This window comes from Salvelinus fontinalis, chromosome 33 (genome assembly GCF_029448725.1).
Source record: "Salvelinus fontinalis isolate EN_2023a chromosome 33, ASM2944872v1, whole genome shotgun sequence".
NCBI classification, from domain to species: Eukaryota; Metazoa; Chordata; class Actinopteri; order Salmoniformes; family Salmonidae; genus Salvelinus; species Salvelinus fontinalis.
Genome location: NC_074697.1, coordinates 36,545,320 through 36,572,104, shown reverse-complemented (window position 1 = coordinate 36,572,104; position 26,785 = coordinate 36,545,320). Strand labels below are relative to the sequence as shown.

The window sequence follows — 26,785 nt, the reverse complement described above, 5'->3', positions numbered from 1 at the left end:
TTTTAAATCCAAGTCTCTGGATGGAACAATGGTCCATGTTCCATAAAAAAATGTTTCATTAGGTCTGAATGAGGTTGTGTTCTGTATAGTTACACTGCGTCAATAAATTGAACGTCTCTAAGGAGTTGAGTGACAGTTTTGAATCACTGGGTAGATTAATTCAACTGGCGACTAACATCAGTGATGACACAGACATAAAGTTAGGTGTGATGTGTATAGATTAGGTGCTGGTATCATTTAATCTGCAGGTCTGCATATAAACTGCATATTAACTGTTATTACATAGTTATAAGCAGACCTTAAATATTAACTTGTGGATACCATTTTTATGTCTCTGTGTCCAGTATGAAGGAAGTTAGAGGTAGTTTCCCGAGTCACTGCTAACTAACGTTAGCGCAATGACTGGAAGTCTATGGGTATCTACTAGCATGCTAAGTATCCCTTTAAGAGACGTCTTATTGAATGTGGTTGGGGGGAAAGGGTTACTGGTGAGGTGCTTGTCTATGTTGGTGGTTGTACTGATTGTTTTTAATGTCAGGGTTTGCACTTTTTTTATTCAAATGTATTGCAATCATTTAATCAACACTTTGCGTGAACTCCATTCTTTGGTGTATTTCAAAATGAACAGGCCACAAGAAAAATGAAGGACAATAAACAACATCAATCAGTCTTAGTGTGTTGGATGCATAACAATTTGTTTTTCCAGTTGTGACTTTGAATAAATTGCTGCTGCTTGTTTTTCATTCACTTTTTAAAGTGATGCCAGGCGCTATGTTAATGCGGCCGCTGAAACAAAGAGGTGAAAACACTCAAAGAGGTTCAGGTCACGCTGAGATTTGTGGAGGCCCATAAACAAGGCGGGCATTTTCATTAAGTTGGTAATCAATCAGACAGTGATTGCTCTGGCACTGGACAACAACAGCAACACACACTGTGGCCTCACACTGTGGCCTCACACTGCAGACAGTCAAGGTCAGACAGCCACCCTGGACTCATCTGTTTAAGTCACTCACAGCCACTGCAATGCATGTTATATATAAAGCCATGGCAGTGGCATTCCCCTCGGGACGATTGGAGAAAGAGATTGGTATTCCTCACATTGACCATTATTGTTGGGAAGACTTTGCCAAAGACACAGATAAGGAAATACATTGTGACAGCATCTGCCTCTGATTAACAATCTGAAATGGGAAACTGTGTGTGATGATAGGATAAATCACTGCTCTCTCTCTCTGGCTCAGCTGTTACAATGCAAACCTCAGATATAAACAAACAGGAGGAGAGAGTCAGTCTGGGAGGAGAGGAGAGATTGTCTGAGGGAGGAGAGGAGAGAAGAGAGTGTTTCTGGGATGAGAGGAGAGGTTGTCTCAGAGAGGAGAGGAGAGGTTGTCTCAGGGAGGAGAGGAGAGAGTGTGTCTGGGAGGAGAAGAGAGAGTGTGTCTGGGAGGAGAGGAGAGGTTGTCTCAGAGAGGAGAGGAGAGGTTGTCTCAGGGAGGAGAGGAGAGAGTGTGTCTGGGAGGAGAGGAGAGAGTGTGTCTGGGAGGAGAAGAGAGAGTGCGTCTGGGAGGAGAGGAGAGGTTGTCTCAGAGAGGAGAGGAGAGGTTGTCTCAGGGGGGAGAGGAGAGGTTGCCTCAGAGAGGAGAGGAGAGGTTGTCTCAGGAAGGAGAGGAGAGGTTGTCTCAGAGAGGAGAGGAGAGAGTGCGTCTGGGAGGAGAGGAGAGGTTGTCTCAGAGAGGAGAGGAGAGGTTGTCTCAGAGAGGAGAGGAGAGGTTGTCTCAGAGAGGAGAGGAGAGGTTGTCTCAGGGAGGAGAGGAGAGGTTGTCTCAGAGAGGAGAGGAGAGAGTGCGTCTGGGAGGAGAGGAGAGGTTGTCTCAGAGAGGAGAGGAGAGAGTGCGTCTGGGAGGAGAGGAGAGGTTGTCTCAGAGAGGAGAGGAGAGAGTGCGTCTGGGAGGAGAAGAGAGAGTGCGTCTGGGAGGAGAGGAGAGGTTGTCTCAGAGAGGAGAGGAGAGGTTGTCTCAGGGAGGAGAGGAGAGGTTGTCTCAGAGAGGAGAGGAGAAGAGAGAGTGTCTGGGAGGAGAGGAGAGGTTGTCTCAGGGAGGAGAAGAGAAAAGAGAGTGTGTTTGGGAGGAGAGGAGGAGAGGTTGTCTCGGAGAGGAGAGGAGAGGAGAGAGTGTGCCTGGGAGGAGAGGAGAGAGTGCGTCAGAGAGGGACTGGAACGGTGCCAAGGAAATTAATGTAGAGGAAGGAAGTTCTACTGGGGCAGGAAGTGTTCTGTGGTTGTTGGTCTCAAACCACAACCGTAATCTCTGTGTGCACTCTTCCCTAAATTCTGTTTGTTTCTCTCTCTCTTCCTCTCCCCTCCCTCTCTCTCTTTCAACCTCTATCTGTATGTCAATATCATAATTTCTCTTTCCAACCTCTCATTCGTTCTTACCTCTATTTATATCTCTTTTTCTCCATTCCTCCTCTCTCCCTCCTTTCTCTCCATCCCTCTTTCTCTCTCCACTACAGGACTACCGGGAGGATGGCATGGACTTGGGGAGCGACGCCTCCAGTCGCTCCAGCTCCGAGTCCAACTCCAACAAGGTGACACCCTGTTCTCCCTCCTTAGACCTGGCATGCCTGGAGGACTACAAGTCCTCCCCATCCCCGGAACTGGCAACCCTGGATGACTACAAATCCTCCCCATCTTTGGAACTGGCAACCTTAGAAGGGGACTACAAATCCTCTCCCTCCCTGGATCTGGCAACCCTGGAGGATGAGGACTATGAGGGGGATGAGGACTACCAGGAGTACAAGAAGAAGGTGATTGAGGAGTGGAAGAGCGAGTACGGGGACGACTACAGCTCCCAGCAGTCCCCTGGCCAGGAGGAGGGTGGGGTTGTGGTTGGTGCGCCAGGCGGAGGCTTCAGGAAGCCAGTGAACAGCCGCAGTCTGGCTGAGGAGTTCCAGGATGTGAAGCCTCCACCCCTTCCTCCTCACAGTGGACACACAGCCACCTTCGCTGCTGCCGTGCCTGAGGAACTGAAACAGAATGGCAACCTGATCCTGCCCCACTCCCCTACCAAGCCCCTACCCAGGGGCACGGGGGCCACCAAGCCCAGCCACAGGCGCTCCAGCCGGGTCAGAGGCGGCGTTGGAGGAGGGGGTGTTGGTGGAGGAGGGGGAATAGGAGGACGGATGGGGGGATACAGAGAGGAGGAGATTGTGGAGGAAGAGTCTCTGCCCACCATGGACTGGGCAGCTCTGGAGAGACACCTGGCGGGGCTGCAGAGCAGAGAGCAGGAGAACCAGAACCTCAATCACAACCACAGCCTGGGAAAGACCGCCTACACCTCAGTGAGTGGAGACGTTTGTCTGTGTGTGTGTATGCAGGCATGTCTGTGTGTGTGTGTGTGTGTGTGTGTGTGTGTGTGTGTGTGTGTGTGTGTGTGTGTGTGTGTGTGTGTGTGTGTGTGTGTGTGTGTGTGTGTGTTTGCGATTTCTGTGACTTGGTGTTGGATGGTGTAGGATGAAGCTTGGAAGCGTGTCAGTTGTGAGGATGTCAGTCATGGTGGGACAAATCAAGCCAGATATTGTATGAAGTGGTGCGTGAGATCCCTCAGACATGGAAAGAGGTTGTGGGTCACTAGGCCTGTTCTATTGTTGTTTTCACAGATAGTAGAAAGCTGGTATTTATACGCGCAATAATTGCAACAGCACAATATATCTCCAGACTCCAGGTTCTAAAGGACTCCCACCCCCTGCTGTGTGTGGGGGGGTTGTTGAACATGTTCACTGTCATGTTTTCCTGCTTTCTCTGTGATCCCTGCGGATTGCGTCATGCGATAATCCGACAGTTATCTGTGTCAGGTGGACTCTGGGAATATTATATGTGTGCAGGAATGCTGGGATAAGGAGAGATTAGTGGGGTATTGTGGCACTAAGCTATGTGCTGCTGCTAGCTGTGTGCTGTTGCTAGCTATGTGCTGCTGCTAGCTGTGTGCTGTTGCTAGCTATGTGCTGCTGCTAGCTGTGTGCTGTTGCTAGCTATGTGTTGCTGCTAGCTGTGTGCTGTTGCTAGCTATGTGCTGCTGCTAGCTGTGTGCTGTTGCTAGCTATGTGCTGCTGCTTGCTGTGTGCTGTTGCTAGCTATGTGCAACTGCCAGCTGTGTGCTGCTGCTAGCTATATGCTGCTGCCAGTTACAGTATGTGCTGCTGCTAGCTATGTGCTGCTGCTGCCAGCTGTGTGCTGTTGCTGCCAGCTGTGTGCTGCTGCTACCAGCTGTGTTCTGCAGCCTGGAGTCCTGACTCCTTCTCAGCTCCCAGTCAGTCTGCAGCTGGAGGAGCATGCTAAAACACTGCAGGGCTGGGCAACTCCAGTCTGGGAGGGACCAGCACTAACACAGCTAAATTGAAGATCCTGATTAGTTGATTACGTTTAATCAGGAGTGTTGGAGCAAAATAAAACCCAGGAACTCCTGTTGTCCTCCCCTGGTCTACGGCCTGTGAGTATGAGGATGTGGCAGGAAACAAGACATGCCTATTAGATGGATCATTTGTTTTGGTGATTTTGTGTTTCGCCCAGCAGAGGGTGCTGTTGCTGTGTCATATGACTCACCTCTGCAGGATTTCAGATCCAGAAGCTACATCCAGGTCTGGCACTGGCAGGTTGACAGGCTACATATTGGAGTTGTTTTTTACATGACATCAACCAGGCATAGAGAATGTTGCTTCTGATGAATGTTTTATGGTTGATTGTCAGCTTGTGGTTAGGTGTGAAGAGGGCTGGGCGATGTGGTTATAGAGTATGCTCTAATCTTGTCAAATCTGACACACGCACTGTTTGTTGCCTATTGAGGTCAGCACTTTTGAGTCACTCTTGTTTAAATTTGTGTCTGCTTGAGTTTGTCTATTTGTTTGTTCGTGTTTGTTCGTGTGTGGTCTGAGAGAGAGGAGGAGAGCAGTGAGGCTCCTTTGGCATGCTAACACCCAAGCCACTCCTCTCAGTCCTGACAGACAATAGCTGCTGCTGCTGTCGTTGTGTGACCATCCTGGAGGCCTCTATCTCTAAGGCATGTCTGGAATGTGGGGGGGTGGGAGGGGGATGACAGAGAGGGAGAAAGGGTGAGAGATGGTATCTCCAGTACCATGCTGTATCTACAGTATGGGTCATCCGCTAGCGTCAATGTTCATTACCTGTGTTCTCTGTGAAGCAGGAAGGTCAGCTCATGGTATTCCACAGGCCTTCTATGGGGGAAGTCTGCCTCCCTCCTTCCACCTAACTCTCTCTCTCTCTGGGATAAGGGGCCGAGCAGAGGTAAGAATGTCAGAGTACTGTAGAGAATAGTAGTGGTTATAGTTGGCGCACGCACACACACACACACACACACACACACACACACACACACACACATACACACGTACACACACACACACTTGCACACACACACATACATACACACACATACATACACATACACACTTGGTTTGTATAAGGTTTAGTGACACAGGGCCTACTGATAACACCTACAGTTTCCGGACCGTATACTAGGCCATGGAATGGTGATGTCCCTGCCTAGATAAGGAACTGTAAATAGCCGTGTAATCCTGACTGAGTTTGGAGGAGAGAGGAGAGGAGAGACGACGGTTGGACTGAACAAGCTTATTTCCTGTATGAATTCCAACATCCGGGGGCACTTCTGCTATTCCCATCATGGGAATATCATTGCGATTCACAGATTCAGGATACTGTGAGAGGATGAAGACATGTCTTTATTGAGGATGGGAGTGTCTGGTGGGAGAGGAGAGGAGGGAGCTTCTAACATGTTACATTTGAAGACATCCACTCAGGCCACCCACAGCCCAGCCAGACGGAGGGGGAGAGGGGTGGGGGAGGCTGGCATGGATGGGTTTGCGGTCCTCTGACAGAGCTTCAGAAGATCCTCCAGAACGGCTGGGCTTTTAAGAGGGCTGGAGGTAGGGTGTATACTTTATTAGTGCAGACAGACAATATACATTTGTATGTGTTATCTACAGTTTGCCACATCTACATGTGCCAGCTACTTGTACTGAACCTCAGCTACGATAGTAAGACCAGACCCTGGGCCAGTCACGCACACACATCAATCCCTTAGGTGTGTCCGTTTCCTGCTAGCCGGCCTTTCATTGCCATGGCAACCGTCTCCACGGTGTTTGCCGGCTGGGAAAGGAAGTGTTGATTAATGTGGCTGGCTGTGTGGAGCTGTGTGGAGCTACAGTATGACCACCGTTCAGCCTGCCTGCTGCCTGCTGCCTGCTGCCTGCTGCCCATACACCACAGAGCCAGTCAGTCTGTTTCTGTGTGACTCTGTGCTATTGGAACCATGAACCACTGGTGTTAATAGCTGTGTTTAGTTAGGGTGGAACAGGGGTGTGGTTTCCACTCTCTAATATCTCCCTCCTCCCCCTGGATCTTGGTAAGGAACTAGAAAGGGGAAAGAATTTGAGGTGAGGAGGTCGAGGGGTAAGGTGTGGTGGCACGTGGCGGTCCACTCCACCCAAACCAAAACAATAATGTTATCCTTCATAACCAGGTTAACCAGGTTAAAGAGTCAGTGAAGACCTGTGTGCTTCAGAGGCTGTGAAATCATTTACCTCATAGGAAAGGTACTTTAATACAAACGTCTGTATATTTAGTACTGCATTCACATGTGTAAAGGCCTATAGGACACTCATGTCTGAGAAAAAATATACATTTATTCAGACACACGAGCACAGATCCAGTCATAGCCTGTGGGTAGACGGTGTGCTCAGTAGTGAAGCTATGTTGTGACATGCAGCGCCCCTCCCATCACTCACATACCAGTGGAAGAGCAGGGAGATAGGGAGGGAGGAGCTCGGCCTGAAGCTACATGTATATAAACCTACACACCAGAGGAGGCAGCTGAGGGGAGGACGGCTCATAATAATGTCTAGAACAGAGCATGTGGAATGGCGTCAAACAAACCATGTGTTTGATACCATTCCACTTATTCCGCTCCAGCCATTACCACGAGCCAGTCCTCCCCAATTAAGGTCCCACCAACCTCCTGTGGTACACACACAAGTCTGCACACACACACATAATGTATTCAGTGCAACATGGCTCAGCATGTGTTCCAACTTCAGTTTTGTGTGACACACATACACACATACACACATACACACATACACACATACACACATACACACAATCATACTTGTACATATTTTCAACAGAATGTGCCTTTGAGCTAAATCACTCAGCATGTATTGCAAGTATCAGCACAAGGCTAGCACAGATAAAAACACTCAACACTTCAACATGCGAACACACATTTCTGTCTGTTTGTATCTCTGCATGTGTAGCAACATATCTCACAGGACTCACATCCGTAGCATGTCACCACACAGCAAAGAAATGAATATGCACACTGACTAATGCTTCCTGGTGAGTTAAAAAAACATGCACATTGACTTGACAACACACCACCCACATCTACCCACATGCACTGATACACACGTTTCTGGCAGGGCAGGCAACATCAGTCTGTTTCCCTGTCAGGTTTTATCACCGGATCAGAGGAGGGATAAAAATATCAGCATTTACCATTGACCCTGTTAGATCAGCTCTGTGGCTGACTAAAGTAATGGAATGACAACATTACAGGAACGTTTTCCTCAAGCTGTCGCTATCTACAAGCACGCAGGAGAGACAAAGCTTGAATCAACAGAGGAAGAGTGGAACAAGCTGTCCTAGATAAGCTCACATGGCTGAGGAAACAGAAGTATGTAACAGAGATAGTGTGTTGAAGCAAGGGAAGAGAGAGAGGTGCGAGTGAGAGAGACTTGAAGGGTTTGCCTTCTCTCAATCTCTCCTTCTCTTTTTTCTCTCAGCCTCTCCCTATGTCTCTCTCTCTGTTTGGACTCTGTGATTATGTGCTTGTTGTTCTGTGTCTGAACCCTGCCCTGAGCGCTCCAGTACTAACCGCTACCCTCAGACTGCAGTCAGCCCTGTGCCACGTTGAGAGAGAGAGAGGCGGGGGGAGAAGATTGTAGGGTAAGAGAAGTTTCTAGTGCAGGCACTCATAGAGGATATATAGAACCACAAGCAAAAACACTGGGGAAAGATGATAGAGTAGAGGGAAAGACAGAGCGGTGGGAAAGAAAGAATGGAAGTTAGAGAGAGAGAGAGAGAGAGAGAGAGAGAGAGAGAGAGAGAGAGAGAGAGAGAGAGAGAGAGAGAGAGAGAGAGAGAGAGAGAGAGAGAGAGATGAAGTGGGGTTGGGATGGGTTTGGGTAGAGGGCAGCAGAGAGTGGATGGGGTTGGGTAGAGGGCAGCAGAGAGTGAATGGGGTTGGGTGGAGGGCAGCAGAGAGTGGATGGGGTTGGGTAGAGGGCTGCAGAGAGTGGATGGGGTTGGGTAGAGGGCTGCAGAGAGTGGATGGGGTTGGGTAGAGGGCTGCAGAGAGTGGGTGGGGTTGGGTAGAGGGCTGCAGAGAGTGGGTGGGGTTGTATGGAGGGCAGCAGAGAGTGGATGGGGTTGGGTAGAGGGCAGCAGAGAGTGGATGGGGTTGGGTGGAGGGCAGCAGAGAGTGGATGGGGTTGGGTAGAGGGCAGCAGAGAGTGGGTGGGGTTGTATGGAGGGCAGCAGAGAGTGGATGGGGTTGGGTAGAGGGCAGCAGAGAGTGGATGGGGTTGGGTGGAGGGCAGCAGAGAGTGGATGGGGTTGGGTAGAGGGCTGCAGAGAGTGGATGGGGGTTGGGTAGAGGGCAGCAGAGAGTGGATGGGGTTGGGTGGAGGGCAGCAGAGAGTGGATGGGGTTGGGTAGAGGGCTGCAGAGAGTGGATGGTGGTTGGGTAGAGGGCTGCAGAGAGTGGATGGTGGTTGGGTAGAGGGCAGCAGAGAGTGGATTGGGGTTGGGTAGAGGGCTGCAGAGAGTGGATTGGGGTTGGGTAGAGGGCAGCAGAGAGTGGATGGGGTTGGGTAGAGGGCAGCAGAGAGTGGATGGGGTTGGGTAGAGGGCAGCAGAGAGTAGATGGGGGTTGGGTAGAGGGCAGTAGAGAGTGGATGGGGGTTGGGTGGAGGGCAGCAGAGAGTGGATGGGGGTTGGATGGAGGGCAGCAGAGAGTGGATATGGGTTGGAAAGAGGACAGTAGAGAGTGGATGGGGTTTGGGTAGAGTGCAGCAGAGAGTGGATGGGGGTTGGGTGGAGGGCAGCAGAGAGTAGATGGGGGTTGGATGGAGGGCATCAGAGAGTGGATAGGGGTTGGGTGGAGGGCAGCAGAGAGTAGAGGGGGTTTGGTAGAGGCTAGCAGAGAGTAGAGGGGGTTGGTTAGAGGGCATTAGAGAGTGGATGGGGGTTGGGTAGAGTGAAGCAGAGAGAGGTGAGGGTTAGGTGGAGGGCAGCAGAGAGTAAATGGGGGTTGGGTAGAGGGCAGGAGAGAGTGGATGGGGTTTGGGTAGTGTGCAGCAGAGAGTAGATGGGGGTTAGGTGGAGGGCAGCAGAGAGTGATGGGGGTTGGATAGAGGGCAGCAGAGAGTATGTGGGTTGGGTAGAGGGCAGCAGAGAGTGGTTGGGGGTTGGGTGGAGGGCAGCAGAGAGTGGATGGGGTTGGGTAGAGGGCTGCAGAGAGTGGATGGGGTTGGGTAGAGGGCTGCAGAGAGTGGATGGGGTTGGGTAGAGGGCTGCAGAGAGTGGGTGGGGTTGGGTAGAGGGCAGCAGAGAGTGGGTGGGGTTGTATGGAGGGCAGCAGAGAGTGGATGGGGTTGGGTAGAGGGCAGCAGAGAGTGGATGGGGTTGGGTGGAGGGCAGCAGAGAGTGGATGGGGTTGGGTAGAGGGCAGCAGAGAGTGGGTGGGGTTGTATGGAGGGCAGCAGAGAGTGGATGGGGTTGGGTAGAGGGCAGCAGAGAGTGGATGGGGTTGGGTGGAGGGCAGCAGAGAGTGGATGGGGTTGGGTAGAGGGCTGCAGAGAGTGGATGGGGGTTGGGTAGAGGGCAGCAGAGAGTGGATGGGGTTGGGTGGAGGGCAGCAGAGAGTGGATGGGGTTGGGTAGAGGGCTGCAGAGAGTGGATGGTGGTTGGGTAGAGGGCTGCAGAGAGTGGATGGTGGTTGGGTAGAGGGCAGCAGAGAGTGGATTGGGGTTGGGTAGAGGGCTGCAGAGAGTGGATTGGGGTTGGGTAGAGGGCAGCAGAGAGTGGATGGGGTTGGGTAGAGGGCAGCAGAGAGTGGATGGGGTTGGGTAGAGGGCAGCAGAGAGTAGATGGGGGTTGGGTAGAGGGCAGTAGAGAGTGGATGGGGTTGGGTGGAGGCCAGCAGAGAGTGGATGGGGGTTGGGTGGAGGGCAGCAGAGAGTTGATATGGGTTGGAAAGAGGACAGCAGAGAGTGGATGGGGTTTGGGTAGAGTGCAGCAGAGAGTGGATGGGGGTTGGGTGGAGGGCAGCAGAGAGTAGATGGGGGTTGGATGGAGGGCATCAGAGAGTGGATAGGGGTTGGGTGGAGGGCAGCAGAGAGTAGAGGGGGTTTGGTAGAGGCTAGCAGAGAGTAGAGGGGGTTGGTTAGAGGGCATTAGAGAGTGGATGGGGGTTGGGTAGAGTGAAGCAGAGAGAGGTGAGGGTTAGGTGGAGGGCAGCAGAGAGTAAATGGGGGTTGGGTAGAGGGCAGGAGAGAGTGGATGGGGTTTGGGTAGTGTGCAGCAGAGAGTAGATGGGGGTTAGGTGGAGGGCAGCAGAGAGTGATGGGGGTTGGATAGAGGGCAGCAGAGAGTATGTGGGTTGGGTAGAGGGCAGCAGAGAGTGGTTGGGGGTTGGGTAGAGGGCAACAGAGAGTGGTTGGGGGTTGGGTAGAGGGCAGCAGAGAGTGATGTGGGTTGGGTAGAGGGCAGCAGAGAGTGGATGGGGGTTGGGTGGAGGGCAGCAGAGAGTAGATGGGGTTGGGTAGAGGGCAGCAGAGAGTGGATGGGGGTTGGATAAAGGGCAGCAGAGAGTGATTGGGGGTTGGGTAGAGGGCAGTAGCGAGTGATGGGGGTTGGGTAGAGGGCAGTAGAGAGTGGATGGGGGTTAGGTGGAGGGCAGTAGAGAGTGGATGGGGTTGGGTAGAGGGCAGCAGAGAGTATATGGGGGTTGGGTGGAGGGCAGCAGAGAGTATATGGGGGTTGGGTGGAGGGCAGCAGAGAGTTGATATGGGTTGGAAAGAGGACAGCAGAGAGTGGATGGGGTTTGGGTAGAGTGCAGCAGAGGGTGGATGGGGGTTGGGTGGAGGGCAGCAGAGAGTAGATGGGGGTTGGATGGAGGGCATCAGAGAGTGGATAGGGGTTGGGTGGAGGGCAGCAGAGAGTAGAGGGGGTTGGGTAGAGGCTAGCAGAGAGTAGAGGGGGTTGGTTAGAGGGCATTAGAGAGTGGATGGGGGTTGGGTAGAGTGAAGCAGAGAGAGGTGAGGGTTAGGTGGAGGGCAGCAGAGAGTAAATGGGGGTTGGGTAGAGGGCAGGAGAGAGTGGATGGGGTTTGGGTAGTGTGCAGCAGAGAGTAGATGGGGGTTAGGTGGAGGGCAGCAGAGAGTGATGGGGGTTGGATAGAGGGCAGCAGAGAGTATGTGGGTTGGGTAGAGGGCAGCAGAGAGTGGTTGGGGGTTGGGTAGAGGGCAGCAGAGAGTGGTTGGGGGTTGGGTAGAGGGCAGCAGAGAGTGAAGTGGGTTGGGTAGAGGGCAGCAGAGAGTGGATGGGGGTTGGGTGGAGGGCAGCAGAGAGTAGATGGGGTTGGGTAGAGGGCAGCAGAGAGTGGATGGGGGTTGGATAAAGGGCAGCAGAGAGTGATTGGGGGTTGGGTAGAGGGCAGTAGCGAGTGATGGGGGCTGGGTAGAGGACAGTAGAGAGTGGATGGGGGTTAGGTGGAGGGCAGTAGAGAGTGGATGGGGTTGGGTAGAGGGCAGCAGAGAGTATATGGGGGTTGGGTGGAGGGCAGCAGAGAGTATATGGGGGTTGGGTGGAGGGCAGCAGAGAGTATATGGGGTTGGGTGGAGGGCAGCAGAGAGTATATGGGGGTTGGGTGGAGGGCAGCAGAGAGTAGGTGGGGGTTGGGTAGAGGGCAGCAGAGAGTATATGGGGGTTGGGTGGAGGGCAGTAGAGAGTAGGTGGGGGTTGGGTAGAGGGCAGCAGAGAGTTGATGGGGGTTGGGTAGAGGGCAGCAGAGAGTGGATGGGGGTTGGATAGAGGGCAGCAGAGAGTGGTTAGGGGTTGGGTAAAGGGCAGCAGCGAGTGAATGGGGGTTGTGTGGAGGGCAGCAGAGAGTGGATGTGGGTTGGGTAGAGGGCAGCAGAGAGTGAATGGGGGTTGGGTAGAGGGCAGCAGAGAGTGGATGGGGTTGGGTAGAGGGCAGCAGAGAGTGATGGGGGTTGCGTAGAGGGCAGCAGCGAGTGAATAGGGGTTGTGTGGAGGGCAGCAGAGAGTGGTGAGGGTTGGGTAGAGGGCAGCAGAGAGTAGGTGGGGGTTGGGTAGAGGGCAGCAGAGAGTTGATGGGGGTTGGGTAGAGGGCAGCAGAGAGTATGTGGGGGTTGGGTAGAGGGCAGCAGAGAGTTGATGGGGGTTGGGTAGAGGGCAGCAGAGAGTAGGTGGGGGTTGGGTAGAGGGCAGCAGAGAGTTGATGGGGGTTGGGTGGAGGGCAGCAGAGAGTAGGTGAGGGTTGGGTAGAGGGCAGCAGAGAGTAGGTGGGGGTTGGGTAGAGGGCAGCAGAGAGTTGATGGGGGTTGGGTAGAGGGCAGCAGAGAGTTGATGGGGGTTGGGTAGAGGGCAGCAGAGAGTGATGGGGGTTGGGTAGAGGGCAGCAGCGAGTGAATGGGGGTTGTGTGGAGGGCAGCAGAGAGTGGATGGGGGTTGGGTAGAGGGCAGCAGAGAGTGGATGGGGGTTGGGTAGAGGGCAGCAGGCAGTTGATGGGGGTTGGGTAAAGGGCAGGAGAGAGTGGATGGGGGTTGGGTAAAGGGCAGCAGAGCGTGGATGGGGTTGGGTGGAGGGCAGGAGAGAGTGGATGGGTTTGGGTAGAGGGCAGCAGAGAGTTGATGGGGGTTGGATAAAGGGCAGCAGAGAGTGGATGTAGGTTGGGTAGAGGTGTTTGGTGACAGGGTTAAGTGGTGGGAGTGGATAGGCTAGGATCAGGTGGAGGGTGGGAGGGAGGGAAAGGTCCAGAGCAGGGGAGGAAAAGGGGGGTTAGAGGTGGGCAGGGCCATGGCCAGGTGCTGGGGCTCCGGTGTCTGGTTCAGCCCCCAAGCGTCTGGGACTCTCCCTAACCCGCCTGTGTGTGTCAGTACCCGCTCCAGCACGCCCGGCCTCCTACACACTCCTCACACACTCGCGCTGTGGGCAGACCGTGCTGTCCAGGCTTCAAAGTCGGACTGTTTTCTCTCTCTCCTGCTGGTGCTCTACACACGTTTCTGTTACTGCTTCAAGGTTCTGTCTTTTCTCAAATTTTCCTGTGAGCGATCTTCAGCGGCTGGGAAGATTGTTTTTTTAGTGGAAGAGTTTGCAGCTTAACCTTGGATTCCACACAGCAAGTTGGGCAGTACACCCAGGTAAAAGTCCACTCCTCTCATGTCAGGGGTGGTCACCTTAGTATAAACATTGTACTTTGGATTATAACTTGTTCTTTAGATGGTTTTGCACACTTTATGATTGTGCTTATCCTTTTTGACGAATGATATTGTCAGTTACTTCAATGTGTTATTGTACATAGATCATGTATTTTTTCATACGGTTTCTTTGTAGAGGACTGTAGATTTTTCTCTTTCATAGACCCACTTCAGTGATGATACAGCGTTCCACAGTACATACACAGAGAGAACGAAGAGCCTGTGTGTTTCACCATAGACCCAGCACAGAGAAAGACCGCGTGTCTTTCAGTAGTCGGAGGGGTGTTTAATATTCTCCACCACTGTCTGCTATGTGGCGTCTAACAAAGAGCAGGTGTGTCTTGGAGGAGGAGAGAAGAGGGGGATGATCCCAGCCACGATGCTTTATTACTACCTGGGACTCACTGGTTAGGCTGTTCTCTCTGTCTCTCTGTCTTACTCAAAAACCACCCCTGTCATCATACTTAGTTTCCTGTGCTAATGACTACATTACTACCATACCCTCTTTCATGCCATGTTTCCACCTGAGAGAGTTTGACCTGACTAAGATCCAGTGTGAACCAATACATTGTGACAATCCGGCAACATTGTAACTCTGTGGTAATATAGTCAGTCAGGCTCTGTCCTCTCTGCTCTGTTGTCTCTGTCTGGCGGTCGTGACTTTGCAGTGGACATAATCAGAGGTGTGTTCTGTTCAGCGAGGGGTCGGATTTAGCTGTTGGCCTGGAGCAGTGTTGTGTTGTGGTGGAGGAGATGTGCTTGAGGACGAAACCACCTGGCAGCTACAACACAGACTTAGACTGCGTCCCAGTGACTTGTCTGGTGCTAATGCCGTTGGCTCTGTAACCGTGTGTGGTCAGCCCTGTATAAGTTCAGCTCGTGTGGTTTGGTCAGGACCCTGTACGGTCATTGATGTTGTGTGGACATGTTTTAGGCACCTTGAGAGTTTGTGGTCAAAGAGTGTTGGAGTCAGTGGGTGGGGAACTGTGCTGTGGTCTAGCTGTTCTAACATGACCATGTGTCTGATCACAACCACCAGCTCTGCGTCACACACACACCTGGCCCTGACATTTACAAACTTTCACTGATACAATATATAGAGAGGGAGCAGAATACTGTTCGCACGTACTGTACAACACATGGACACAAATACGTGCAGGGTCATCAGGTTTGGCTCTGGTGTTAGGAGCTACACAGGACTGGCACAGGAAACACACACAATCACATCCGCTCTCAATAGTCAATGTGCAGTTCTATCAGTGACGGTCTCGATGACCCCGCCTAGTAATGACATGCTAACACACACACACACTCACAGCTTGACTGCTCTTCCCTCCCTTCTACATTCAATCTATCTCCCTGGGTATCAGTTCAGTGTACGCCACATAGCCTAGATAGCCTGGGATAAGCAGTTAGGTGTGATGTCATCAAGGCGAGCCAGCTGCAGTGCGGGGTCCCGGTCGGTGTGGAGGGAGACCAGAGCTACGCATTCCATCAGCGTCTCTCATATACACACACACACACACACACCCTTCCTTTGATTTAGTCACGGTGAGTCACTGAGCTCCTAAAGAGAGCAGAGAGGTGTGGAGCTGTTCACTTAAAAAGCTAAATGTAAATATACAGTACAAACTACCGTCATCAGAGAAATGCCTACCTTTTTGCTAACCTCACACCTACCCTTGACCCAATGTATTGTAACTAGATCATCCACCCTGGTGTATACTCGCACTCTGGCCAAATACCCTTTCCCCCGACTCCCACGTTTCCTCCAGTTCCATACTGTTTTCCACCTGGTTCTCTCCCCCTCCCTCCTCCCTGTCTCCCCCTTTCTCCCAGTCCTGTTCCCGGCTAATTGTCTTTTTCCTCAAGCTGTCAGAGTACATTACGGCCCCCTCTCAGAACAAGCAGAATACAGCAGGAGACCATTTTCTCTGCCTCCCTTGCCTTCCCCTCTCCCCCCTAAGAAAACGTGGGCTGGTGTGATGAAAGGGCGGAGGGGCTGAGAGTGGCAGAGCATGGTGCAGAGGAAATGGGGATTTATGTCGCCGTTAAGAGCTGGGTTATAGCTCTGTGTCTGTCACTCAACGTTCTGCACAGTCACTGCAGAACAGAGAGAGGGAGAGAGAGAAACAGAGAGAGTGAGAGAGAGTACTGTTTTATAGCTTGAACAAGAGAGGGAGGGACCATAGATTAACATCACAAAATATGAGAGGAAAAGAGCAAGGCCCTATATCTTTATAGCATGGGAAAAGACAGAGCAAAGCCCTATATCTTTATAGCATGGGAAAAGACAGAGCAAAGCCCTATATCTTTATAGCATGGGAAAAGACAGAGCAAAGCCCTATATCTTTATAGCATGGGAAAAGACAGAGCAAAGCCCTATATCTTTATAGCATGGGAAAAGACAGAGCAAAGCCCTATATCTTTATAGCATGGGAGAAGAAAGAGCAAAGCCCTATATCTTTATAGCATGGGAGAAGAAAGAGCAAAGCCCTATAGCTTTATAGCATGGGAAAAGAAAGAGCAAAGCCCTATAGCTTTATAGCATGGGGAAAAAAAGAGCAAACCCCTATATCTTTATAGCATGGGAAAAGAAAGAGCAAATCCCTATATCTCTATAGCATGGGAAAAGAAAGAGCAAAGACCTATAGCTTTATAGCATGGGAAAAGAAAGAGCAAAGCCCTATAGCTTTATAGCATGGGAAAAGAAAGAGCAAATCCCTATATCTTTATAGCATGGGAAAAGAAAGAGCAAATCCCTATATCTTTATAGCATGGGAAAAGAAAGAGCAAATCCCTATATCTTTATAGCATGGGAAAAGAAAGAGCAAATCCCTATATCTTTATAGCATGGGAAAAGAAAGAGCAAAGCAGAGGGAGAGAATGGCAGCATGGTTTTAGCTCAAAGACAGAGTTGAAACAGCCATCCATCACCTGTCAGTGGGTATACCGCTAGAATAAAGGGCAGAGTCAGGCACAGTGGTTTGTGTGTGTTTGTTCTCTCTCTCTCCACTCTCACCCCCCCCCCCCCCTCTCTCTCTTTTTTTTCTCTCTCTTTCCATTCTCCCCACCACCATGGGCGGGGCACGGCAGCGCTGGTGAATTGGTGTGCTTGTGTATGTGTGTGTGTTTGAGCTGAGGTGGGCTGAGGACCGGGCACTAGACAGGGCCTCCCAACAGGGTCTGTTTATACCAGGCTAAAAATAAAAGTCCTGTTCAGAGCAGACACACACACACAGACTCTATCCCTGCCAGAATGCATTGCTAACGCAGGGCAACTCTTTAAAGAGAGAGTGTCCTTTTCTTACGCACAAACTCATGAGATGTTTTCTGTCTCTGTCTCTCAACAAGATCTCATAGTTTTTCTTTGAAATTCGACACATTATGGATGAATGTCTATTTTTGACGCATTCATTCTGCGTGGTTACAAGGTTAATTGTGGTGGGTAGTCTGGGGGACCATGAACGTTTAAGCTCCCACTTCCCTATTTTGGGATGGTTATTTGTAACGGCTTTCAATGGTATTACATGCCGAAAACTGAGCTCTCTCTCTCTCTCTCTATCTCTCTCTCTCTCTCTCTCTCTCTCTCTCTCTCTCTCTCTCTCTCTCTCTCTCTCTCTCTATCTCTCTCTCTCTCTCTCTCTCTCTCCTCTCTCTCTCTCTCTCTCTCTCTCTCTCTCTCTCTCTCTCTATCTCTCTCTCTCTCTCTCTCTCTCTCTCTCTCTCTCTCTTTCTCTGTCTGTCTGTCTGTCTGTCTGTCTGTCTGTCTGTCTGTCTGTCTGTCTGTCTGTCTGTGTCTGTTCTTTCGTCCTCTCCCTCCCTGTGTGTGACAGCATGTGAATGAGGCTGGTAGCCAGGTCATGTGGAGAGCATCATCTGTCACTGCCACACTGAACACACAGAGCTGTAGCCCTGACACATCCTCAGCATGACTATACAGCCTGTTGACCAGAAAGAGACATTCTGACAGACTGGCACCCAGAAAATACAGACTGACTATACACCAAGGTTATACAGATTGAATATATACCCAGGCTATACAGACTGACTATACACCCAGTGTCACGCCCTGATCGTAGATTGCTTTGTATGTTTCTATTTTTAGTTTGGTCAGGGTGTGATGTGGGTGGGTATTCTATGTTTTAGGTCTAGGTTTTCTATTTCTATGTGTTTGGCCTGGTATGGTTCTCAATCAGAGGCAGCTGTCTATCGTTGTCTCTGATTGAGAGCCATACTTAGGTAGCCTGTTTTCCCACTTGTGTTTGTGGGTGATTATTTTCTGGTTAGTGTTTGTTGCTCCTGTCAGAACTGTTCGTTGGTCGTTTTGTTGTTTTTGTTCGTGTATTCATTTTGATTAAAAGTATTATGGATACGTACCACGCTGCACTTTGGTCCTCCTCTCCTTCTCCCGACGACGTTCGTTACACCCAGACTATACAGACTGACTATACACCTAGGCTATACAGATTGACTATATTGTCAGGCTATACAGACTAACTAAACACCCAGGCTATACAGACTAACTATACACCCAGGCTATACAGATTGACTATACACCCAGGCTATACAGATTGACTATACACCCAGGCTATACAGACGGACTATACACCCAGGCTATACAGATTGACTATACAGCCAGGCTATACAGACTGACTATACATCCAGGCTATACAGACTGACTATACACCCAGGCTATACAGACTAACTAAATACCCAGGCTATACAGACTGACTATACACCCAGACCATACAGACTGAGTATACACCCAGGCTATACAGACTGACTATACACCCAGACTATACAGACTGACTATACACCCAGACTATACAGACTGACTATACACCCAGGCTATACAGACTGACCCCTCTGACTCTTATTCCCCATAACATAACTTAACAGGGAGTTTACAGGGACACTGGGAGTTTCTCAATTGGTTTTGCTATCTCCTCCGTCCTTTCCTTGCCTATTTTTGAAGGTCAAAGGTAGTAGAGTAAAGGAGGAGAGGAAACGTGGAAACAAATGCGCTTGTATGAAAAGAGATTCCCTCTCCATTCGCGTCATCAGGCAAATGACATTTACAGGAGTGGAATCCCAAAATAAATGTCTAAAGTGATAAAACAAATGTTGCTAGTTGTGGCAGACATTTTACAGATAAAACACTCACCAGTTTCTGGTTTTTAAATGTGTGCATCCTTTTGTCCTTCGAGAAAACAACAGCTGATTGAAAGGGGGTGTGGCGGATTCTAAAACACTTCTGCGCTACCTGCTGCGAGAGGCATCCTCTGTACAAGTAAGTAACTCTCCTCGACCACTTATCGGTTTTCAGGTCACGGAGGAGAAAGAACAAAGGAGTTGAGGACAGTCTTTTGCCCAAATGAGAATCCCCCAAAGCAATCACTGTAGCCCACTTCCAACAACATAACGAACCCACAACTGCTAATGAGGGGTGGGGAAATTATATTCTTTTGTCAGATGGAGAATCCTCTATTATATGTCCCATTGTGCCACCTTTATGTATAGAGGGTCTCTTCCAGAGACATACACATTGAGATCAATGATCTCTCCTCTGTAGTGCTAGCCAGGCTCTAACTGAAGCCACATGATCAGAGAGAGAGAGAGGGAGCGAGGGAGAGAGAGAGCTCATTACTGAGGGGGTCTCAGTCAGGCTCCTCTCCTCCTGCTGAGACCCACTGGTTAAATATTCAGTGTTTTTACACTGACAGAAAATGTCAGCTCTAAAAGCATCTGTGCTCATCTCATCCAGCTGTGAGGGAGGGAGACTGGATGGGCTGTAGGGAGGGAGGGAGGGTGGGGTGTAGGGAGGGAGGGTGGGTGGGTGGGGGAGGGAGAGGGAGGGAGGGAGGGAGAGCAAGAAGATGCAGAAGGAGATAAATAGAGAGAGAGAGAGGAAACTTTGTTCAATAAATGAATAAGATATGCCCTCCATTATGTTATTACCCTACTAAATCCAAAACCTAACTGGAACCATCAGGTTATATCTGACCTGGGATCAGCTAGAGCCAACTGTCTCTGTCCTCTCATCTGGTCTACAGTTTTATGTCATGGGGCCATCGATCAGGTCAGATCTGATTGTAGGTATTTCTTATTTCCGCTTGAATGCGTGTATCTGTGACACACCCTCGGAAACAGGGACAGCAAACACACACACACACACACACACACACACACACACACACACACACACACACACACACACACACACACACACACACACACACACACACACACACACACACACAGGTACACACACACACATACATGTACACACACACACACATATGTACACATACTCTCAAAGAGATTAAAAGTCACTCTAACACACATACCTTACAGTGCACAGTATGATGATATTCACATATTCTAAATTACTTCTCTTGTGGCCAGGTCTGAAAAGCCCCATGGAAATTCTGTAGCAGTTAGAGTCAGAATGTACAGATTATAATCTCTAGATTATAACCTCTATCTAGGCTACTCCCTGTTGGTTTTGGATGGGTTGGGTCGTAATCTGCTGCCAATAGGTATAGTATATAATCAGATCTTTGGATATTTGTCCTGTCTGTCTGTGTGTGTGTGTGTGTGTGTGTGTGTGTGTGTGTGTGTGTGTGTGTGTGTGTGTGTGTGTGTGTGTGTGTGTGTGTGTGTGTGTGTGTGTGTGTGTGTGTGTGTGTGCGTACGCGCGTGGGTGCGTATGTCCGTGTGTGTGTGTGCGCATGTGTGAGTTAACAGTCTCATATGCGCGTGGATGTGCTTTGTGTGTCCACCTTGCCCTTGATTCAGATTCACAAAACCTTGACAACCAACAGAAGGTCAGCAGGAAGTGTCTGCTACCATGGTGATGGAGGGGAGAGAGGTGGGGGCTGGATCCTCTCATGTCAAAACATAGCTCAGGGAGCATGTGTCTGTCCGTGCGCGCGTGTGTGCGTGTACGTGTGCGCGCGTGTGTGCGTGTTTAGGATTTATATTCCTACTGTGTTTTATTAGTGTGGTATTGCTATTCCAGAGAGGGAGCAGTGAGCCTTTTGAAGTAGTAAAAGACAGTGTGATGGTTAATACTACTGAAACACTGGATCCGTCCTAATACACCTGTAGTGTGTAGGGTTCCTCTCTACTCTGTCTTATTGGACTTTCTACCATAAGCCCAGAGGGCCACTGTTAACCCTGTTGACCCTTCCAGACCAGAGTCAACGATCCAGAGCCTGGCCTCTCGGATCAGACCAGGAACGACATCGATCTACTTCCAGATCATTAAACCCTGGACTGGGCTTATCGATAAACGCCACCGTTGCACAACAGAGATCAATAACAGACAGAGAGAGCGATCTCTCAATCACATACACTGTTCCAGTGAGGACATACAGTGTAAGAGACATCTGTCTATCTCTGACCGGAGAGAGGAGGGAGGGAGGGGGGAGGGAGACATCAGTGGGAGAGAGATATTGATGGATGGAGAGAGCGTTCTGTCCTTCTACACAGTAGCCAAGCTATTGTTTCATCATGGACAACCAATACAAAACAATAAACTTTGATCTAGAATATTTGTGGAATACTCTGAAATCCCTGTGGCAAGGCAGGCATGCTTATTCAGTGAGAGTGTTGTCACATGCATGCCATTGACTTGTCAGGGACAGAGAGACGGAGAAACACAAAGAGATGGAGGGACAGAGGGGAAGGTAGAGCGAGAAGAGTTTATCCAGGGCAGGGTGGACTTCCCTGCTGGTGGATTAAAGAGAGGCCATCTGTTCCAGACAGATTATAATCCTGTACCACAGGGGGACAGAGAAGAGGGAGGAGGACGGACAGAGAGGAAAGGAGCTACGCACACACAGACACACACATTCTGTCATACTCATACACACCAACGCCGAGAAAATAGTAAACTATTCACAAGTTGTGAAAACCTATGAATATGAATATGTGCTTCTTGGCATTAGTCATACATTCAAACAGTTTTTAGATGCCCTGCAGACTTTTTATACTCCCCAAATACTGTAATTAGGTCATTAACTCACCAAAAGGACTGCTTATAGTTAAGATGGTTCTCTTGAAATTGTAACCATTAGGATACTGTCTCAGCTCTTAGAGAAGATTTAGGGATTGAGATGAAAGGGTGTTTGCTGTGGGAGTCACTTCTCTTCCTCCCGTCTCTCATCCTTCCTCCTCCACCTTTCTCTCTCTCTCAATTCAATTCAATTCAATTCAAGGGGCTTTATTGGCATGGGAAACATGTGTTAACATTGCCAAAGCAAGTGAGGTAGATAATATACAAAAGTCAAATAAACAATACAAATGAACAGTAAACATTACACATACAGAAGTTTCAAAACAATAAAGACATTACAAATGTCATATTATATATATGCAGTGTTGTAACAATGTACAAATGGTTAAAGCACACAAGTTAAAATAAATAAACATAAATATGGGTTGTATTTACAATGGTGTTTGTTCTTCACTGGTTGCCCTTTTCTGGTGGCAACAGGTCACAAATCTTGCTGCTGTGATGGCACACTGTGGAATTTCACCCAGTAGATATGGGAGTTTATCAAAATTGGATTTGTTTTCGAATTCTTTGTGGATCTGTGTAATCTGAGGGAAATATGTGTCTCTAATATGGTCATACATTGGGCAGGAGGTTAGGAAGTGCAGCTCAGTTTCCACCTCATTTTGTGGGCAGTGAGCACATAGCCTGTCTTCTCTCTCTCTCTCTCTCTCTCTCTCTCTCTCCTTGCTCTCTCTCTCTCTCTCTCTCTCTCTCTCTCTCTCTCTCTCTCTCTCTCTCTCTCTCTCTCTCTCTCTCTCTCTCTCTCTCTCTCTCTCTCTCTCTCTCTCTCTCTCTCTCTCTGTGGGCCGTTTCCACCTCGGTGCTCTAGCTCTGTAGACCAGCAGAAGGTCACCTCCCCCTCTGATCCCTCACCCTGTCTCGCCCCACCCTGTTCTATCACCCCATTGGCTGACTGTGTCTGTGATGAGTCAGTCTGCCCCTTCCCCGTTCTGGCAGGGAGAGAGACGGCCAAGGAATTCACTCTCCCTTTCTGTTTCTCCTCCTCTTTCTCACTCCCCTCCCTTTTTGAGTTCTCTCCCCCTCCCTCTCTTTTGGAAAATAAGTGATCAGACCCTACCCTTCTCTCAGACAGACAGAGCAACAGAGGGAAAAAGAAAGAGAGGACACTGCAGAGGAGAGGAGCAGCCATATCAGTAGCAGCAGGATCAGTAGAGAGTGACACCAGAACGCAGACATACAGTCAGTCTCTCTCTCTCTCTCTGGTCTCTCTTTCCGGATTGGGGCTGGATCTCTTCCCCCTCTCCTCCCCCTGTGTCTCAGTCGGAAAACCGCAGCAGCTTTGGGAACCCACTCCCACTCCCGTTGTCATTACCGAGGCGCAGCAAGCCTGCGCCTGTCTAGGATGCTGTGAAGGATGGTTCACCAGGAAAACTGTTCTCACCAGGTAAGACAGGACACTGACTGAAACTAGCTGGGACTAGTGCTGAGACTAGCTGGGACTAGTGCTGAGACTAGCTGGGATTAGTGCTGAGACTCGCTGGGACTAGTGCTGAGGCTACCAGGGGCTAGTGCTGAGGCTACCTGGGACTAGTGCTGAGGCTAGCTGGGACTAGTGCTGAGGCTAGCTGGGGCTAGTGCTGAGGCTAGCTGGGACTAGTGCTGAGGCTAGCTGGGGCTAGTGCTGAGGCTACCTGGGGCTAGCGCTCTCAACTAGGGCTCCTAAAGTACTGCATTTCAGTGCTAGAGGCATCATTACAGACCTTGGTTCGATTCCAGGCTGTATCACAACCAGGCGCGCTCAGGAGTCCCATAGGGCAGCGCACAATTGACCCAGTGTTGTCCGGGTTTGGCCGGGGTAGGCCGTCTTTGTAAATAAGAATGAGTTTTTAAATGACTTGCCTAGTTAAATAAAGGTGAAATAACATGTGCTGAGGCTAGAAGACAGAGCTGTTAGTAGAGTAGAGGATGTGTTATGTTAGCTGTTGTGGAGCAACAGGGGCTGAGCTTGCCCCTCCAGGGGAGAAGATACTGCAGTAGGACTGGTATGCATGTGTGTATTCCCAAAGGTTTCCATCATGTAATACTGACTGACTGTCATTAGTGGTTGTCGTATCTTGCAGGGGTTTGTGTGTCATGGCTGTCAGGCACATCCCAGTGGGTTTGGTGTTTGTATTATGGGATGGGTCTGGGAATCAGATGACTAGGGCGGTTGCTAAGCGCACATTTGACTTCAGGGAATAATGTCCCTCCTCCTCCCCTTTCCCCTGGGCTGAGCCTGATCAATAGATTTCTGGGAAGGGTGAGGTGTTTCTGTCTCTCTCTTTCTCTGTGTGTGTGTGTGTGTGTGTGTGTGTGTGTGTGTGTGTGTGTGTGTGTGTGTGTGTGTGTGTGTGTGTGTGTGTGTGTGTGTGTGTGTGTGTGTGTGTGTGTGTGTGTGTGTGTGTGTGTGTGTGTGTGTGTGTGTGTGTGTGTGTGTGTGTGTGTGTGCGTGCGTGCGTGTGTGTGCGTGCATAACATATTTAAGGGTTTATGTTTATTATCATGTGTTTTATTGAGTATATTCTTGAGATGCAATGTGTTTATTGCACACTGTAGCGCACAACAGCCAGTAAATGTAAAAGTGTGTGTGATGTGAGAGAGTGCGTGGGTGGGTGGATTGGAAACGACTGCGACAGAAGTGTCCCACTTTACTTAATGAGGAATGGGAGGAATGATTAGACGAGTGGAGTGTTGAAGTAGTGCAGTGCATCAGAGCTTTACTCCCCTCATACTCACCGAGAATATAGACAATATGACTGTAATGCAGGGAGAGGAGGAGGACGAAAAGAGAAGTACGTAGATGGAAAAATGGAGATGGTGGAGGAGGAGGGGAGAGGGGTGCAGCAATGAAGGAAGTGAAACAGGAGGAGTAGAGGGGGAGGAGGTGAAACAGGAGGAGTACAGGGGGAGGAGGTGAAACAGGAGGAGTAGATGGGAAGGAGGTGAAACAGGAGGAGTAGATGGGAAGGAGGTGAAACAGGAGGAGTAGATGGGAAGGAGGTGAAACAGGAGGAGTAGAGGGGGAGAAGGTGAAACAGGAGGAGGGGGAGGAGGTGAAACAGGAGGAGTAGATGGGAAGGAGATGAAACAGGAGGAGTAGAGGGGGAGAAGATGAAACAGGAGGAGTAGAGGGGGAGGAGGTGAAACAGGAGGAGTAGAGGGGGAGAAGATGAAACAGGAGGAGTAGAGGGGGAGAAGATGAAACAGGAGGAGTAGAGGGGGAGAAGATGAAACAGGAGGAGTAGAGGGGGAGAAGATGAAACAGGAGGAGTAGAGGGGGAGAAGATGAAACAGGAGGAGTAGATGGGAAGGAGGTGAAACAGGAGGAGTAGAGGGGGAGGAGGTGAACCAGGAGGAATAGGGAGGAAGATGAGGATTTGAAAAAGAGGAGAATGTGAGGGAGGGAGAATAGAGGTGGAGAAAGGAATGCGGTGGTGGTTAGAACAAGATAGTTGGAGAAGAGAAAGATATTCAGAAAAGGAGGTGTAGAAGGAGGAATAGAAGGAGAGGAAGGAGTAGAGAGGAAGTAGAGAGGAAGGAGGAATAGAGGAAGGAGTAGAGGGGAAGGAGGAACAGAGGATTAGAGAGGAAGGAGGAATAGAGGAATGAGTAGAGGGGAAGGAGTAGAGAGGAAGGAGGAAGAGAGGAGTAGAGAGGAAGGAGGAATAGAGGAATGAGTAGAGGGGAAGGAGTAGAGAGGAAGGAGGAAGAGAGGAAGTAGAGAGGAAGTAGATAGGAAGTAGATAGGAAGTAGAGAGGAAGGAGTAGAGAGGAAGGAGGAAGAGAGGAGTACAGGGTATAGGTAAAAGCTGTGTGTGTGTGTGGGCCTCTCCTCTGACTGTCCCTGTTACGGTAAGAAGACATACTGGCCAGTGAAGGCATCTCCGCAGCTGCTCTGATCTGCTCTATTGATCATTACATGACATTACACACTGAGCTAAGAGCTGATCCACAGTCAGTTTAGTCTGCTACCTTCTAATGTTTGGGAGAAGGATTGGGGAAGAGTAAACTGATTCCAGATGAGTGATTATGGGGGTTCTCTCCTCAGGGCAGTGAACAGACGCACTGCTTCTAACATGGCATATTTATCTGTTATGCATTGTTAATCCCCCATGTGGCTCACATCACAGCGGTGTGTGTGTGCGCGTGCGTGTGTGTGTGTGTGTGTGTGCGAGTGTGTGTGTGTTTGCGTGCGTGCGTGCGTGTGTGCATGCGTGTGTGTGTCATATACTGGATAAGAATGTCTTCAGTAAGTATGCCATGTTTATTTGGAGATAAAAGATAGATTAGGAAATGGAGGGGTGAAGAGGGGAAACAGAGACCAGAGAAGCCAGAGGGACTGCAGAGTTAAATATATATATATGAAAAAGAAACAGAAGAAGAGGAATACGCATAGAGCGAGAGAGAGACAGACAGACAGAGAGACAGAGACAGAGACAGACAGAGACAGACACAGACACAGAGACAGAGACAGACAGAGAGACAGAGACAGACAGAGAGACAGAGAGAGAGAGACAGAGACAGACAGAGAGAGAGAGACAGAGACAGACAGACAGAGAGAGAGATAGAGACAGAGACAGAGACAGACAGACAGACAGACAGACAGACAGACAGACAGACAGACAGACAGACAGAGAGATAGACAGAGAGAGAGAGAGGGAGAGAGAAAGATTAAAGAGAGAGAGACAGAGAGAGAAAGATTAAAGAGAGAGAGAGAGAGAGATGGAGAGATAGACAGAGAGAGAGAGAAAGATTAAAGAGAGAGAGACAGAGACAGAGAGAGAGAGAGAGAGAGAGAGAGAGAGAGAGAGAGAGAGAGAGAGAGAGAGAGAGAGAGAGAGAGAGAGAGAGAGAGAGAGAGATTAAAGAGAGAGAGAGATGAGAGTGGCACACGATTAAAAAACGATAAAAACAGAAATAACCAGAGATACAGAGCAGACATAGAGAGAGAGAGACTGATCGAGAGAGAGAAAGAAAGAGAGGTACTATATATCAATAGGACTAATGGTGAGACAGAAAGAAGGAGGGATGGAAAGGAGAGATACTGTCTATCCAACAACGGGAAGCAGGTTGTACAAGTGACACCATTTATCAGAATGCAGCAGCCACTACTCTAAAACCCT

The 26,785-nt window shown here is 49.8% G+C and overlaps 1 protein-coding gene across 6 annotated transcripts in view; it reads left to right on the top strand.

Annotated features, from left to right (window-relative positions):
• Positions 1-26,785, top strand: part of LOC129832151 (schwannomin-interacting protein 1-like) — a 222,254-nt gene that overhangs the window by 166,405 nt on the left and 29,064 nt on the right. For 5 of the 6 annotated variants that reach the window (XM_055895951.1, XM_055895954.1, XM_055895956.1 and 2 more), the window contains one exon: positions 2,512-3,339. In XM_055895951.1, coding sequence (XP_055751926.1) covers positions 2,512-3,339 — 828 coding nt within the window. Of the gene's footprint in view, positions 1-2,511; positions 3,340-22,638; positions 23,068-26,785 lie in introns of those variants that run through there. The other variant, XM_055895957.1, reaches the window with a different exon arrangement.